Source organism: Magnolia sinica, chromosome 4 (assembly GCF_029962835.1).
Source record: "Magnolia sinica isolate HGM2019 chromosome 4, MsV1, whole genome shotgun sequence".
NCBI lineage: Eukaryota > Viridiplantae > Streptophyta > Magnoliopsida > Magnoliales > Magnoliaceae > Magnolia > Magnolia sinica.
The window spans coordinates 8914150-8932052 of record NC_080576.1 but is presented as its reverse complement, the minus strand read 5'-3'; the positions used below and the strand labels follow the sequence as shown (position 1 = coordinate 8932052).

General features: G+C 41.4%; 2 protein-coding genes across 2 annotated transcripts in view; both read right to left on the bottom strand.

Moving 5' to 3' along the window:
* Positions 1 to 804, bottom strand: part of LOC131242363 (uncharacterized) — a 53071-nt gene extending 52267 nt beyond the window's left edge. The window contains exon 1 of the mRNA XM_058240954.1: positions 615 to 804. The gene's annotated coding sequence lies outside the window, so the exon portion shown is untranslated. The remainder of the gene's footprint in view (positions 1 to 614) is intronic.
* Positions 805 to 5665: 4861 nt separating this feature from the next.
* Positions 5666 to 17367, bottom strand: LOC131242361 (probable bifunctional riboflavin biosynthesis protein RIBA 1, chloroplastic). The gene is made up of 8 exons (XM_058240952.1): positions 17230 to 17367; positions 15163 to 15250; positions 11841 to 12186; positions 11351 to 11572; positions 9241 to 9563; positions 8547 to 8676; positions 7681 to 7977; positions 5666 to 6177 (listed from the first exon to the last, which is right to left on the bottom strand). The coding sequence occupies exons 2-8, from the start codon at positions 15210 to 15212 to the stop codon at positions 5926 to 5928; spliced, it is 1620 nt and encodes a 539-aa protein (XP_058096935.1). The 5' UTR covers positions 15213 to 15250; positions 17230 to 17367; the 3' UTR covers positions 5666 to 5925.
* Between the last annotated feature and the right edge of the window lie 536 nt (positions 17368 to 17903).

Here is a 17903-nt window from a genome sequence, read left to right as displayed (position 1 = left end):
TTGAGCATGCGAAATGTGAAAGAAGAATGGATAGTGAGAGAATCTAAATCATGCTCTCAAGCTAGCTGCAAACACTTACATGATACAGAATTTCGAATTACTGAAAAGTGTGGCCCGTCAGATGATCAGCCACTCTCCCATCCTTAGCTTCACTTTTTAACCATTCTTTCTGAAGATTCCAACATAAAAAGGAGCTAAACTCCGGTTGGCGAGTTCAGAACATCTTCCAACCCAAGATCAGATCATCCCATGGATTTACAGAACGATAGCTTTTAAAGATCCAGATAGGACAGATTTTCAGAAGAACTCAGCCCAATTTCATGAAATCATCGAGACCGACAAACCCCACCCCCCCCCCAAAATACCACTGCACGCGACAAGATGATTTATTAAACCACGTCCTGGTGTTTTAGAATCTGGATCGAGCAGCATCTCCAGAAATTCAAGGAGATCAGCGGTACGGATTGCATTCTACTGCTGCCGGATGGTTCATCATCCAACAAGAACAATATCCATGGGTCTTGAAGGTGGAGCTCTGAAACCCTCACAACGGGAGAATTCAAAGAATCGGAGAGAGAGAGAGAGAGAGAGAGAGAGAGAGAGGACGATGTTACCTGCTGTTTTCGGTGTTGTAGAAATGATCTCTAGGTGTTTGAGATCTGACTCGATGAAATTTGGAGGAGCCTTTTGAAATGTGGGATTGAGACGGTTGTTAGCTAGAACAATTTCGTCGAGCTCGCCTCTCCGTCCCACAGGAGTCGCCGCGGGTTGCAATGGGACATCATTTTTCAACATCTGAAATGCAGTGTATTAAACGGGATGAAAATGGGTCGGGCCCGGACCCGCTTTAGACTAATTCGGGTCCAGAATTTCGGGCGTGTTCCGTAATTGGCTGGTCTCGACGGGTCCATTGGATTGCATCGGGTCTATCCGAGCACAACCCATAACAATAATCATAAGGTGAGTTATTTGATCCTCTAGCTTGTATGATGCTTGATACACGACCATTCAGGAATGGCAGACGTGCGGGCATTAAATCAAAAATAAAATTTAAACAACTGTAAAACCTACTTTATCTAAGTTACTGTCTAAAAATCAAATTGGTTGAACATCCTAACTTCTCACCGGTGGACATTTGCTTTTTGAAATGAAACCATTGGATAATTTTTTCGTTTTTACCTGTCTATATAAATATCTATAATATCTAGCAATCTAATATTTAGGTAATCAAATAAGAGCAATGATGGTTCACGGTACATCTAAATTGGGGTGCGGCCTTGGTGGATGGGTGGGATACTTGACCGTGAGGCCCATCGTGACATATATTCCTTATATCCATGTTATCGGTTCATTTTGAAAATTCATCTTAGAGCGTGATCCCAAAATAAGGTATATCCAAATTAAGTAGACCATAATATAGTAGACAGTGTTAATTGACCATTAAAAACTTCTCATCTACTATAAAAAGATTTGGATCAAGCTGATATTTGTGTAGCCTATTTGTCCATGTCTTTGTGAATTTATCAACAAGTTTGATGGCAAATAAATATTTTAGTGGTCGTTGAAGTTTTTATCATCGGGATTCAATCACAATTATTTCTAATGGAATGGTTCATGTAAGATTTGGATCTGCTTCATTTTTGAGATCATGCCCTAAAATAAGCTGTCAAAATAGATAGATAGCATGGATGTATAGCACACGCATCACAGTGGAACCCAAAACCACGTTCCTAAATTGGTACCCATAATTCAGATAGTCTGATTTTAATTATTTAGACGTCACATAAGCAATTTCTGAGTAATATTCTAACCACTAACGTATCATCCATTACACATTGCCTGTATATGAAAGCACTTCTCTACAATAATAATATCTAAGGATTCGCGTTATTTTCGTCCCACACATGTGCGGTGTGTATGGCCATCAGAACCAAGCATCTTGTGGGCTCTGCTGTTTCTTGTATCCTAAACAAAATTTGATATCTTGAACCTTTCTCACTTGATGGAACCGTTGATTTTTTTTCGTGTGTTAATTTGTACACCACCCATCAAGGGGATATGATCGTCTAACCGTTTTGATTTGTGGACCACGGCCTATTCACTATTGGAAATATGACATTGACGGTTTAGATCTCATCCACGTAGGCCACATGTGCTCAGAAATGACATAGAGGCACGAAATTATGGTGGTAGCTCGAGAGGCAGCGAGTCAGACCCTTTGTGCAGATATCACTGGCATACGTAACGCATGTAGAAATAACGGACGAGGTCGGGCCTGACAGATTTATATCGTGCCATGCTCGGGGCGTAAATAACTGTCGCAGAATCTGTTCGGGTCGATCGCGGGCCTAAATAACTTAGCGGGTTCGGGTTTAGGCGCGTCTTGGCCTTGCTAACAGACAGGCTGGCACGTACAAGATGGAAGAATACATTTGGAGCACGGACATCTATCAGATCAATGCCACTCATCGTGCAGAGCCACTGAAAGTATCTTGAAGAATCAGGCCCTTACTCATCTAGAAGGCCATGTGTATGAGAAAAATGGAACTCCTGATCATTGGCCTAGGCAATTCCCAGTGGGTTCCACCTAATGAATGGCGTGGATCTCCTTCACCTGTGTACCACGAAGAAACCCCTCCATCTCGCTGCAACGATTACCTCCTAGTAGTCATTTGACGGGGCATAAGGTGTACTTGACCTGGCCCAAGAATAAGAACCTTCAAGTCATTGGGTGGGCAATGGCTGGTTAAAAAATTCAACGGTCCACATTCAACATGCGACTGTGACCCGCTTGGTGTGTGGACTGGCCTTACTTTTGAAATAGCTCAGCTCGTGGGGGCCACTTGATTCACAGATGGCATCTCTCCCACGCGTGCGGGCACATGTATAGGCATGGGCACATGTGCAGGCGTGTGGATGTGGGGCGATGTGACGTAGGACGTGAATTTAAATATGATATGCAAGATTGCAGGCTTAGATCACACCAATTCAGAAACAATCACACAAATTCCACATCCCACATGAAAATCCAAACATTCAATTAAAGGGGAATTTATGCGGGTCCAAGCCGACACAGGTTAGGATTGGACCAATAAAATTATAAGGCAAACAATGTCAAAGGGAAATAAAATCAACTACTCATACATAAAAACCAGTCCCTAATCCAAGGGATTCCCTAATTTCAATTCAAAGAACCCTAAGGTGATAAAAATGGACAAATCAACTAGGGACCATGTAATATAGGGTTAGGATTCTTGAAAAAAACGGCTATGAGAGGATAAAAGAGGATAAAAACTTGAGTCAAAAGATGATCTTGATGGACTCCAAAATCTCCAAATTTCAGCTCGATCCGATGTACGGTTTGTACGTGGTGCTCCGCCGAAGTTTATTTGATGCAGGACAATTAATCACTTGCTCTAAAAGCTCGAACTGTTAGAGTATGACAAATTAATCCCTTTATCTCATGGCCTAGGCCTCACATCTCATGGGTTAGGACCTCGGCCGAACCCCCTTCGTGGCCCCAAATCACATGAGTCACCCACCCCGAGTGTGCCCCTGCATCCAACAGACGACCCCACTCGAGCCCAGTGTGAAAATGCCCCTGCATTAATCACCCCCGGTGAGGAGTCTCGAACACGAGACTTCCCGCTCTAATACCAATTTGATGCGGGACAATTAATCACTTGCTCTAAAAGCTCGAACTGTTAGAGTATCGCGAATTAATCCATTTATCTCATGGCCCAGGCCTCACATCTCATGGGTTAGGACCTCGGGCGAACCCCCTTCGTGGCCCCAAATCACATGGGTCGTCCACCCCGAGTGTGTCCCCGCATCCCACGGGCTACCCCACTCGAGCCCGGTGTGAAATGCGCATTACTCACCCCTAGTAAGGAGTCTCGAACACGAGACCTCCCCCGTGGGCCCCAAATCACATGGGTCACCAACTCCGAGTGTGCCCCTGCATCCAACAGGCGACCCCACTCGAGCCCAGTGTGAAAATGCCCCTGCATTATAATGTCAACCGTCTCAGTTTAGGCCAGCATCATATTATATGCGTGTCGTCTTTCAGTGATCCAACTCGTCCAGCTGGTGGGCCACTCCCTCGAAGGACATAGATGGAGAGTCTCCATCAGCCACCCGATCAATGGACCTACTGTCTTTGCCAATGGATTGCTATCTTTTTTTTAACCAACCACGCACTTTCTGGCCGTTTTTTTTACTAGCTTCTTCTTCTTCTTTATTTTATTTTATTTTATTTTATTTTATTTTTTATTTTTGTTTTTTAAATACATTTAAACTCCACCGGATATAAAATGGAAAATGTTGGAATTTCATACAGCCATTCCTGACATGAAGTGGCACAGCAACATAGATACATATCCGTATGTGACTAAATCCATGCCGTCCATTTGTATTGAAAGCTCATTTTAGGGCATTATGCAAAAAATGAAGCAGTTCTAAATCCCTATGGTACAGGAAACAATAGTGATTGAACATTAAGAACTTTTTATGGGTCACAAAAGTTTTGGAGCAAGATGATATTTGTGTGGTCTCTTGGTCTAGGTGTTTGCGACCTTATCAACAGGCTGGATAGCAAATAAACATTCAGGTAGAGTTGATGAAGTTTTTAATGGTGGGGATTGAATCAATACTCTTTCCTGTGGTGTGGTCCAACCAAGATTTGAGTCAGCTTCAGTTATGGTATCATGCCTAAAATTAGCTTTTAAAATGGTTGGACGGTGTGGATTTAAGGCATATACATCACTGTGAGCCCCACAGTAAGGGACCCCACCTACCTTGGTGGATCCGGGGTCTCACCTAATCCGCTGCCCAATAATGGCACCCATGCCATGCCATGCCATCAATGCAGACTGTCAGAATTGGTTGGAACCTAATCATGGTCGAGTACAGCTAGAAAATATACTGATCCGACGATCCACTCTGTGGATATAAAGGATTGCAGCCCCCGTCCAATTGGGGCCACCAGATGGATGGTCTTGATCTATGTTGCCATGCGCAGCGTGGGGTGGATCCATTGACTCTGCAGATGATGGGTGGTTAAACCATTCTCGGTCATGAGCATGAACCTTGGACCCAAGATATTTCCCAGCCACAAGAAAATAGACAGTTTGCCAAGGGGCTGTGTTCTGGAAATCGGGGGTCCACATTTCCATGATCCAGACCATAGCCCAATGGACCACAGCCATTGGTGGACACCCTAACCATCAAATCAATGGGGTACAAATAGACAGCTTCCTAGGAGCCAAAATAAAAAATAAAAAATCCACGAAAACAGGGACCATCAGATCAATGGTTTGGATCATCAAACAATGGGCCCCGCATTGATAATTCCTGTAGAAGAAAGGGCCGGGAAGAAAATGGAGGACAGCAAGTACATTGCAACAGCTCCTGATCATAAAGAGTTCCAAACGTCAATCAAAGAACAGACAAAAGCAGAGCTTTAAATATACAACGGGATGCAAGATTACACACCCTCATTTACGATAAACGTACAACAGACGGCCCTTTTTTTTAGTTTGGCCCATATAACAACTGAACTGCAATTTTGGAATTTCAACTGCAACATGAAGCTGAGGCAAGACCCATACGTGGGTCCTTTGTGAAACCCGCGAATTTTATTTTATTATTGTTAAAAAAAAAAAAATTCAAATTTAAGACATTTCAGACGAACCTCCAATGGAATTTTTCATCTGAAGATTCAGCCAATAAAAATCATATTATTTCAGTTGTCCCTAACATTAAATAAAAAATTAAAAAAATCAATATCGTCCAGACAAGAGGCATGATATCCAAAACTCTATACTCGTGCAATTAAAAATCATATTGATTTTTTTTTAATACTCAACCTCCATATTTCTGGATTGTTATAAGCGTGACACCGGCAGTCCTACCCAGGCACACGCCTCATGATACGTGTTGTTGAGTGCTGATGTCGGTCCTATTGATCAAACCATTCAAGTGGCCGTTGAATTCAGACCCATAGACATGGCCCATCTTCAAACGCTTGGTCTCTAGGTATCTTCTGTTCTCCAATGTAATTGGTGTTAATAAGGGGACCCTGCCACTTACTGACAATCCATAACCTTTGAGGCCAATGTACTTTGCGGGGTTGTTGGTCATCAGCTTCATCGTCCAAACACCCAAGTCCCGTAACATCTGTGAGAGATGAACTCAAATGTGTGAGCCAGTTCTTTCCTCAGTAATTAGAATATGTCTAGACATTGATATAATTCAAACCTCCAAGGAAAAAAGAATGAAGAGAGAGAAGAGAAAAAAACTCCCAAGAAAAAAAAAAAAAAAAACAACAACAACAACAACAACAAAATAGCTAGAAGTTGCGGTTCTTCAAGGATGTAAAGATTAAGAAATAGGTGAAAAAACCATTCATTCAAAGAAAAACTGAAAGGTAAGGGCCATTTACTGTCTTAAAGCTTCTCGACCTTCCGATCATATTCTGTATACTTTTGGGTAACTGTTTTTTTTTTTTTTTTTTTTTTTTTGAGAGAGAGAGATTACTTTTGGGCAACTGATTGAAAGGTAATGCAAGTAAACTGTTGTGTATTGACATGGACCAGAATCTTGGGTTTGAATGTTCTTTACCAAACATGGCATGTGTGACCAAAACATCAAAAATATAACCCTAAATAATGAAAACATCATTTATTAGAGCTTTGCTAAGCCCACAGGCATGCAATAAAGCTCACACCACACATGCCAGCATGGCATTATGGGTCCAAGTCCAATCCATCCATCAGAATGGCACCATTATATCGATGCCCTAGCCCATGAATCAGGTTGATCCACGGGTCAGGTGGGCCACAGTTTGCAAAACAAACATATGGTTCTAAAGAATTTGGCTGGAGTTTTCTAAACCATCCCCTGCTTCCACTATTGGGGCCCACATGCTGATTGGACCAGGTTTTATTTTGAGAAAATATGTGTAAGGTCAAACAAACCAGATAGATGGATTAGATCTTGCACATATGTGCCTTGTTGGCAACCTTTATTTTTTAGAAAACATGCGTAGGGTCGGACCAACCAGATGGATTGATTCGATATAGCACATGGCATGTACATGACCATTATTGCATACACGTGCACTTAGCAAAGCTCCATTTACTATATAGAAAGAGCTCCCACAGAATTCTAGGGAAGTGCATGTAGCAAGTAAAATACACTCATGTTTTAGTTTGAAATAGTGGGGCACATAGTGCAGTGATTCAAGCCCTTGAAATTTGGTTGGACGAAGCATGTCAATGCACCAAATATCCCCCATATTGGAAGACCCAAGCCACCAAATCTTCAGTCTTTTCTAGATTGAACGGGACCTGTTGCTGTAATTCTTTCTAATAGTCTATATCCCAGACTCATACTGGAACGTTAGTATTTTTCATCCAGGAGAGTTTGGTGCATGGACCATTCAAAGTGGGTCCAATCACATGAACAGTTCGAATGTCTAACGAGGCCCCACCTGTATCAACTGGAAACCCAAGCTTACTTTGCAAACACTGAAGCCTAGCAATTGTATAATATTGAAATCATCCCAGTACCTATGTATGGGATTTGAAGAATGGAGAAGATGAGGTTATCATGGGACCTCAGCTCATGAACACAGACTATTCCATTAGAAAGGTTGAAAATAGTTCCACAACTGATTACCTGTGCACCAATCCCATATTCCCGTGAATCAACAGGCAGCCCCAGTTCCTCGTTGGCTTCCACAGTGTCACGCCCATCATCCTGCAGGTTGTATGCACGGAGCTTGTGGCCAAGACCAATGCCCCTTCCTTCATGTCCACGAAGGTACACTAATACACCCCTACCAGCTTTTTCAATCTTCTCCATGGCAAGGGCCAACTGGTTCCCACAGTCACACCTGGCTGACCCAAATATGTCTCCGGTGAGGCATTCGGAATGTACCCTCACAAGAATATCTTGCCCATCCCCGATATCACCCTGTTTAAATCAAGAATGGTAATTGTGATAATTGATAATGTGCCAAATTTCAATAACAATGTCAAAAAAGCATCTTCTAATTTCGAATTATGATCAATTGGTTGATATGATTTAAGTAGCTTTGGTTGCACCAAATATCACGAAACTGCATGATAATCTAATTTGGTACGAAATTTCGTGATACTAGGTGCAACCAAATGCACCCTTAGATGCCTTTGATTTTGAAGCCAAATATATTTATACTAGGGTTATTTTGTCATGTTAAAAGATATCCTGATCAACTTATTTTAGACGTACAATTGTTGTTTGCCCAATGGTAGGAGGCTTGGTCCATTTTGGCAACCCTAATAGAACAATGAAACAGCCTCCATGGTTTTCAGAGAAACAATATAAGAACATACTGAATTCGAATGCATGGGCTGAAATTATAGTATTGCTCGTCTATGTAGCAAGCACAGCTCCAATCATGGTCAACTTTATCTCTGTGTTGCTTAGGCATTCTGATTTTTGAGGTTTCAGCCATCAGTGAAAATTATAAAAATTAGTCTCTAATTTTCAGAAACCCTTACTTTAACCATGGCTATGTGTTCAATTCCATCTAGCTGTGACCGATAACAGTAGGCTTGGAATGGCCCCCATTTAGTGGGTATGCGAGCAACAGCAGATCGCTCCACCAGTTTATCTCTCTTCCTCCGATACCTGCAGGTATACCATATCAGCATAAACCTTTTTTTATCCATTCGAATAATTACACACACACACAGAGATTTGAAGTTGGTCACATGCTATCTACTTTTTTCTTTTTCTTTTAATCTCCATAGCTCCTGGTGAAAGCCTAAGAGGCTTCATAATTTAAAAAGAATAAAAATGGAGTAGTTCAGAGGCCTCAGGGCGAGAAGATGCAGTGTGAAGGTGTAAAGGGCAAAGCACATGTGCAATCTCCCGATAGAGACAAAATTTGAAATATGAAAGCACTGCAAAACAGCACTTCACAAACTTCAAAAACTGCTGCAAACACTGGCAATCAATATAGAAAGACGTTGGTATTTTCCTTTTCTTGGACGTGTAGCTTGTGTCAAGAGTCGAGACATACATATAGAAACCTTTTTCTAAAACCAACACGGTTGAAGTTGCAACTAAGAAAGAAAAAATAGGGAAAAACAAAAGAGAAAAGAAAAGATAAATTTTACTATTACTAACTCCCTAATAACTTCAGTGTATCTTCTTAGTACCCCCAAAGCAGTAATACAATGAACTACTTACCTGATTAAGTCAGCAATTGATATAATTTTCAAATTCTCTTTTTCCGCAAATTCACGGAGCCTTGGCAGTCTAGCCATGGAACCGTCATCGTCAACAATCTCACATAGTACTGCAACAGGGTCTAAGCCTGCCAGCATAGCAAGATCAACAGAAGCTTCGGTGTGTCCAGCTCTTTTTAAAACACCCCCCTCCCTGTACTTCAAGGGAAATATATGTCCCGGACGGTTGAAATCCTCAGGCTTTGAATTACGAGATGCAAGAGCCAGAATCGTACTCGCCCTATCTTTAGCTGACACCCCAGTAGTTGTACCCACTTTCGCATCCTACAAAATCCCATTGTAAATAATCATACTAAATGATCGAGTGCAGATAAATACTACAACCAGTAAAAGCACACCATACTTGTGTTTGCAAGTGCTGATGTAATTGAAGAAGTAGAACTCAAGTTGCAGCTATGTTTCTTTCAAGTCCAACATGAAAGTAATGTAATTGCAATTTTGGAGCCCAGTCCCTCCATCTAAATGTAAGTTAATTACAATATAGTTATCCCCATTTCATTAGAATACAAATTGCAGTTCAATTCAATAATGCATCCATGTGCACTTAACGTTAAGTTTATTAGAAAAAAAAAATTACCAAGAGACATTGTTTGGACTTACGTGGCTTCCCAATCAATTCTAAGAAAATCAGTTACTAATATGAGAATTATGTGATCCTTGAGCTGAGAAGCAACCTTGAGGAACAACCCACGTCAGCTTTTTGCAGTGTACTGGAAAGCTTTCTAGATGTCTCTGAACCCCATGGTTGAGCAAGCAGGAAGAAAACTTTCAAGTTGGAAATGAAAATACCTATCTTTTGAAGGTTGCATATTGCTATCAAGTTGGCATTTTCTAATTTGTAAATTTATCTTATGTCTCTATTCCAATAAGGCAATGATTAGCAAGTGTCACTCAAAGATTGGAATGGTTGCTAAGACAATTCCTATGAAAGGGTATGGAAGAAAACACAAGTTCAATCTGGTGAGATGGGAGGAGGTTTGTAAGCCACAGGAGGAGGGAGCAGGAACTAAAAGGCTAAAACTAATGAATCAAACATCATTGGGAAAAAGGCTCTACTGATTGGAGAAGAGGAGGACAGTTTATGAAGCAAATTGTTTATTGTAAGGTGTGTAGGAGGAAAGGTCGTACAGTCGAGCATTGACTCAATATAGGCCACCGGGATTTGAAAGAGGGCCCTTAGGGGAGAATTTACTTTTTCCAAAGGGATAACATTCACAGTTGGGGATGGATCTTGGGTTAGATTTTAGGAGGACCCATGGTGCAGAAGTAGGCCTTTATGTCAGGATTTTCCCCATTTGTATATGGCGCCTAAGGACCTATAAGGGGCACAATGCTTCTCATTGGTGTGCAGTGAGGCAATTTTGATCCCGTTCTTTCTGCAGTGATTTCAGGGATGAAGAAGAAGCTGATTTCATTGGCTTGCAGGGGCGCGCCTTCAAAGTTCGGTTTCATTGAGGAAGACAAGATATAGCTGGCAGTGGCGACCAGATTCTTCTAGGAAATTTATGGTGAAATCATTCTATGACAATTTGTCAAGGGAAGGAAGTGGCATTCTACAGCCCCGAATGATAGTATCTACATTCATCATTAAAGCACTCAATCTCCACACATGTGGCACCTATACAAATTCTGGACTATTCACCTATGGTGCCTTGTCATGGATGGGCCAAAAACCAAAAATCAGATCCACTCGGATGATCCTAGCCATCAGTTAGATGACCTACTGAACACTGGCTGGTGGTTGGAATTTTCCCTGACCACCCATTTCTAGTTCTCTATATTACTCCAACCAGTGGCTAGAATTATCATTTGGTGTGATTTTTGGGGTGGGTACATCCTATCCACAACAAGAGCCACTAGGTTCTGGATCTCGCAAACATGTACAGCATGTGCAAAAGATCCAATGCTTGATAACTAATATAGTAGCATGGATTCTCTATGAATAGTAATAGAAAAACAACTATTTTCTCCTGAGATCCAAGTTCCTAACATACTGATTGAAGAAAAAGCACTTTGATGTAACTGACTGGAAAATGGAGAAAACTGCATACCACTGACACTGTGAATGCGGTAGACAGTTTCTCCTCGTTCTCTTTCGTTGCCACCATCAACGGAAGTTGTAACCTCTCTAGGTTTTCTTCTTTCATACTCACACACACGATTCCGGTTCCATGCTTTACAATAAAAGCCATATCTTCTGGGGTTACCAAGGATGCAGCCATTATAAGATCTCCCTCATTTTCTCTGTCTTCATCGTCGACAACAATCACAAACTGCAAAGTCAACCAAGAGAAGTAACAATCAGGGAAGCAAAACTAACCAAAACCCGGTCAACTCTGTTTTGCTTAAAAAATGAACAGAACCACATTTGGCCGAATGAATGCGCAAATCACGGGTCTCAATGAAATTGGACAAGCTGTAATGGGTTTGGCCCTCAAGCAAGCAGAATTCCTAAGCTGACCATAAAAACCTTGGCACTAATGAAAACAACACTGCAGCAAGAAGTTAGAAACATAAGCCATTGAAAACGAGGCGCCTAACCTTGCCTTGGCGGATGTCTTCAATGGCCTCTGAAATTGAGGCAAATCCTTCTGTTGGAGAATCCAAATCGAATTCATCATTGTCAGTGAAAAAATCGTCAGTTGCAGGAGTAATGTCTGCTGCGATTGTTCCAAAGGCTACTGCATCAGCTTGCATTCCGCTACTGGTAGATAGATCAGCCTCTTCGTTAGTAAAACTACTCTGTGCAGCTCTTGCCCCACCATTACTCCTAAGACTCAGCGATGATGTTTTCCTCAGACTGATTGATGCAAAATTTGAAGTGTTCCTATATGCTGCAAGTGGGTTCATGAAGCGCAGACCTCGGAATTCCTTGAAGTTGTACCCTCTAAAAAATCACAGTCGCCATAAAATGGAAAAAAGAGAAAAAAGAAATCAAAGAATGAACATATCTATTATGCCCACAACCATAAGAATGCAGTTGAATGCACCAGTAAATTGAATTGCAGACATTCAGTTTAATCAGAGGAAGTGATGAAAGCTAATGATGTTTCCTGGTATCCACAATGAGGGAGTCTCCCTCAAAATGCAGTAATGTTCTTTCAAATCCAACTTGAAAGTAACGGTAATTGCAATTTGGAGCCCAGAGCACCAATGTAAATGATAAGAAGGAAACTATAATTTAGTTACTTCCAATTTATCAGACAAATTATTGCAATTCAAGTTGATAGTGAATCCAAACACTCTCTTTTCTTTTTCTTTTCTTCTTCTTCTTCTTTTTTTTTTTTCCCTTTTTTTTGAGAATTCATCCAAATGCATTAAATGAGAATGGAATATCATAACACCTCCGCAAATCCTCGCATGTTTCAATTAACCTTTGGGTTTCAAAACTCATCTACACTCTACAGATAAATGTTACAAGTACAATGAACGGTCATAAATCATAATGCTTTCATACATTCAAAAGCAAAATGAAAAAAAAAAAAACTATGGATTTAAATTCTATGCAGACTGAAACTTTGATATTTGGATCAAATCTAAGCTTTTAGACATGCTCAATGAGAACACCTTGAATCGAACCCAAAAAGTAAAGTTGTCATTTGATTTCAAAAAAGGGTATTTGAATATGAGATTGCCCAAAGCTTGCTCAAACACAAACTACAAGCATTAAATATGGATGTTAGAAGCTAGAGGCATATGAAGATCGTTGGGCATAATGACCCATCAACTTGGCTTTAGGTGAGGAGCATTTTTCCAAGGGAAAAAAAAAAATGTCTTTTTGCCTGTGGTTTTTTTATCTCTTGGTTGCTTGAAGAGAAAAGATGGAATGGTTTTTGCAAAGGCTATCTTCGTTGCTCAATGGGAAGAGGCGAGAGATGTTTCTTTTTTGTTCATTGTGTGCGAGCAATGTTCTCTCTTACATTATATATTCTCATTTATTTGTAGAATGATTTGACAGTGCTTCCAATTGGTTTGGCTTTGTCTTTTTTGAAAAGTAAAAGACAGAGAGAGAAAGGTCTTTTAGACTCTTTGAAAAATTGCTTGTGGGAATAGTCCACATTGGAAATAGAAAAGGGTTTTTTCTCCTTTATATATGGTTTCATATGAATAGCTTTTGCATTAGCTCTTGGATATGATATGCCAAACACCAAACAGGCGTGCGCACCCGCGCATGTCAGGCCGGGCTGGGCTTAGGCTCGGACTTGTCTACATGATCAGTTCTGATTTTTCTGAAATTATTTTTTGCTTTGACCGAGTCTTGCGATTCCATGTCGCACATCACTGCAACATTGTTGTGACTGTTTACACATTTGTTTTACAAACATTGGCTGCCACCTCAGCACCATGTACCAGCCATGTGTGCTTTGGAATTTTTATAGATATTCTTTTTTAGAAAATCTAATTTTATAGAAAAAGATAAACAAAATGGAACCACAGTCTCACTCTATTCTCTTCGTACGCCAAGGAAATTTCCTAATCCTTCATTTTTTCAGTATTTGGCCTTTGATTTTCGATTATTATATATAATTACCATAAGTTGAGCATCAACTGTTGTGATGGTAGAGTCGATCATTATCACCGATCGGCGGTTGTATCCCAAAGGCAGTCGCGGTATGGCATTTGGACCATTCATCTGGTTCGAGATATAGGCACAAATCATTTTCAGGAAAGTGACCTAGTTACGCGCCTCCTCCGAATACGTCTTTCTCTTTTCTCTTATTTTCCTTCACTGAATCAGGTGCATTCGTTCTTGTTTATTTGATTCTTTTCAATTTAATTAATTATTATTGTTTCATATTTTATGCTCATATTGTGCAAATTAATTTCTTGTTTATACTTCCAACTGGATGTAGGCATAATGTGACGAAACACACATATCATGTGTCTCCATCTCTACTTGCTTCCATATATACCCAAATCTATGGTGATGGCTATCTCAAATTGTCTTTGGATGATCCACTACGCACAGTCGGAGCACTTCTACAAGTGGGAGCAATGGTGAGCTCCCAGGTTCCGCCACGAAAGGGATGACACAAGATGTGGGATATTGAATGCCCACAAAAGGGATGACGCTCCCTCTTGGATTGTGCACTGCGTGCTGCCTCTCTATAGCGCTTGGCTGACAAGAAGGTGAGAAAGAGCAGGAGAGGAGGAAACAAATAGAGTGGGACACGTCTGACTGCATTTGATCAAGAAGGTGTTGCCAGCATACCATCTTTGCCAATAGATCAAGGTGGTGAATTGGCTTGTCTTCCCACACGTGGTTAATTGAGCAGGCCACCGAGTTCCGTGTTTCGTTCCCCAATTTGGTCACGTTATCGCGTTGATCGGTCTGTAACAATAAAACCTGAAACGAAATGTGCCATGTATTCCGCATCCAACAGAAACACTCCTTCGCTTTTTCAAATAGATTTCACTCATGAATTTCTTAAAAATAACTTACTTGGACAACAAGGGGCATGAAAAGAGATGAAAATATATAAAAGGATTAAAAGAAATCAACCAGGAGATTATCAAACATTTATAATAAAATCGAAGCAAAGACAATCACATTTCTGCAGCTCTCTTTTGCAATTCGGCGCACATGAATTTCAATTTAGAACCGACCAAGCTAAGCAAAAATAAATAAATAAATCTTCTGCAGCAAAAATTCGAAGCATATAACAAAAACAAAATCGGGAAAATCAAGAGAAAATAGCGCCTAACAATCCATAAACGCATTTCACCACAAAGAACTCATTACAACCTAAAACGCCAAAGAAACAGAAAATCAAAACCCATATGAATTTCATCCAAACAAAAGGAAAAATCACCATAGAAAATCCTCTAAAAAAAAGCCAGACAAGAGCGAGAGAGAGATTACTGGGAACGAGAGAGATCTGTTGTCGGGCTAGAAAGATTGATGGAAGCCATGTCTCCTCCTGTACGGACTGCCGATGAGGTGCCTTAACCTGCGCACGTTGAGGAAGATTATCCTGTCTTTGTTTATATAGCAGGAAAAACTCGCAGAGCATGACAAGAGCCCGGGTTGTTAGCGCCCACCAAGCGATTGGGAATAAACGGCTGGGATTCTTTCTGGATTAGAATTAGCCGTTGGATTTGCTGTTGGCATTAGTTTGTATGACCTTCATAGGGGACTTTTTCTGTCCATGTAGTATGGAAATAGAAGTATAGAGCCGTCCACGCCACTCCATCCTCTCAGAAGGGATCATCCGCCAGGTGGGCCCATCATGGGTGGATTATGAACCCAGATCTCAGTGATCTAATGATCGTAACCATTCCAATAGACTTTAATCGTTTGATCGGTTGACTGCAAGTGACGGATAAAAGGACACGTAGCTACAAGATGGACTCCAACCACACATTCAATGGTTCGAATTAGGTGGGGCCCACCAAGTGGACGGTCCAGATCTGATGCCACATTAATTCCGTGGGCGGCTTAGTTTCCTCCTGGACGGTGGAAAGCGGTCTCTGGTTTCGTTCTCCAGCCTTTTCTGACTTTGACCTTTCGGAAGCCTACACGGTGCTTCCTGGTAGTGGGTAATTTCATGACCTCTTCGAAGACAAGACTTCCATGTTATTTCAGCACCATTTTGAAAATGGTAGTGACTTATTTTCCTGGCGTGCATCACTGATGTACAGCTATTCAACCATCCAATGTGTGATTTTTGAGTCTTGTTACGGTGGATCGTGCCTCTAAATGGCACAGATCAAACAATCCTAACCATCCAATTAATGGATGATTAATGGTAAATATTGAAGTCATAGTTTCCAAGGAAAATGCAAATAGTTAATATAATATTTTTGGGCTAATATTATATTATGCTCCATCCACGGGCCAGTGATTTGGACGGACTGGATTTCTGTACAATTTTTCCATGCCTGTTGTTGAAGAGTCACCACCAATTTTAAATAATGCTACGATAACAGCGGAGTCTTCCCTCAGTTCAGTGACCTGGGTCTCGGCAAGCCGGGCGGGCAAGCCCCACGGAACTGGTCGGGCCAGGTCCCAATCCGAGGGAGAATACCGCCTTTTTTTTCTTTTTCTTTTTGTAATGGCATTATAGCTGTTTCGATCTCATAACAGGTAATGATTATACCGTTACAATTACGTAACAGACGCTACAGCCTTTTACTGACGGATTTTGAATACCTTGATCCAAACACTCAACACTAAGGGCCTGCTTCGTCGGGCAGATTGGATGGGATCGGAAGGGATTCGAAGATAGATCTCGGGATTGGTCAGGCGTGCCAAACAAACGCGGGATTCCCCGGGATATAGCAATCCCATGGATCTTAAGACAATCCACTGACATCACCATCATTACCTTTAAATCACATCCAACCCACCCTAATCCCTTCAAAATTGCCTGGGACCTGTTTGGCTCAAGGGATTGAAAGGGATTGAAAGGTTTAATCCCGTGAGGCATGCCAAACAGGCGTGATATAGGAATTCCATAGTTCTTGCACCAATCCACTGATGCAGCTATCATTAGCTTGAAACCCATGCAATCCACTCTAAGACCATCCAATCTTGCACCAATCCACTGATGCAGCTATCATTACCTTCAAAAGTAGTTTGGCCCGGGTGCATCCCAGTCCCCTGTTGGCTGCAAATGGACCCTTTTGGGCTAAAAAGATGAAAGCTTTTTAATAGGCCTAGCCCAATAGACCCACATTGTAATCCGAAATTTGGTCTGGAAAACTCAGACACCAACTTCAGAATTCAAAGGATTTATGTGTTTGATGTCCTAGGAATTGATTAGTTTGATGGGGACCCTGGCTAGTTGATCCAGACCATTCGATCCCATCGGTGTGGATGGGGGATGATCTGAGAAATTCTGTGCGATCAGATCATTGGTCTGGATCATTGAAAGACTAGGCCCACGTGCAAGGAATGGGCCGTGACGCATGAAAAGAAATGGCCTACCTGATGGACGATCCGGATCCGTGCACAGTCCTCCAATCCAAAGACGACCTCGTTTTCGTACGCCAGGCTTGCAAAATTCAAAGAAGGGATTCTTTGAAGGGAGAAGAGAGGAGCGTCCGTCTATTTATATTACAACGTGCAGAGTTAGATAACATTGAAAATAATATCTCTGATTGACACCGCATCTTCCCCACGTGGAGCACGGTAGGCTCGAGACATGGTGATTGGCAATGGGCCAGGTCGGGATAACCTTACCCCCAGAGCATTTATTTACCGAGCCTTGTGACGGGGGCCATGCAGACCATGGACCCGTTTATTAGGCCAAAGGCCCAGCCGTTTAATCAGCTTTGGAGTTAGGGTGCTATTTGGGTCGGTTTAGGCTACCTTAAGCTGAGTCAACCCTAACCTGGCATACCATATCCTCAATCCTAACCCATCTTGTGTGGTGCCCTGCCACCGTCAACCTCCGTGGTGGCAAGACTTTGTGGGGCCCACCATGATATATGTGTTTTGACACAGGAAGGACTTGAGTTCAAGCACAGTCTTCTTCAAAGGGATAACTATTCCAAATTCACAAAACTTCTCGGCTTCTTGAATTCACGAGAAAATTAATAAGGAAAATAAAAAATAAATTTTATAAAATTTGAGATTGATTGATGAATCGAACAAACAAG

Excerpts from the sequence above, each read along its gene's own strand:
- LOC131242361 (XM_058240952.1), bottom strand. The coding sequence starts at position 15,212 with ATGGCTTCCATCAATCTTTCTAGCCCGACAACAGATCTCTCTCGTTCC. Across the intron at positions 12,187-15,162 it reads ACAGATCTCTCTCGTTCCCA|AGGGTACAACTTCAAGGAAT; the intron begins GTAATCTCTCTC and ends GTGATTTTTTAG. Across the intron at positions 7,978-8,546 it reads AACACATAGCCATGGTTAAA|GGTGATATCGGGGATGGGCA; the intron begins GTAAGGGTTTCT and ends TGATTTAAACAG.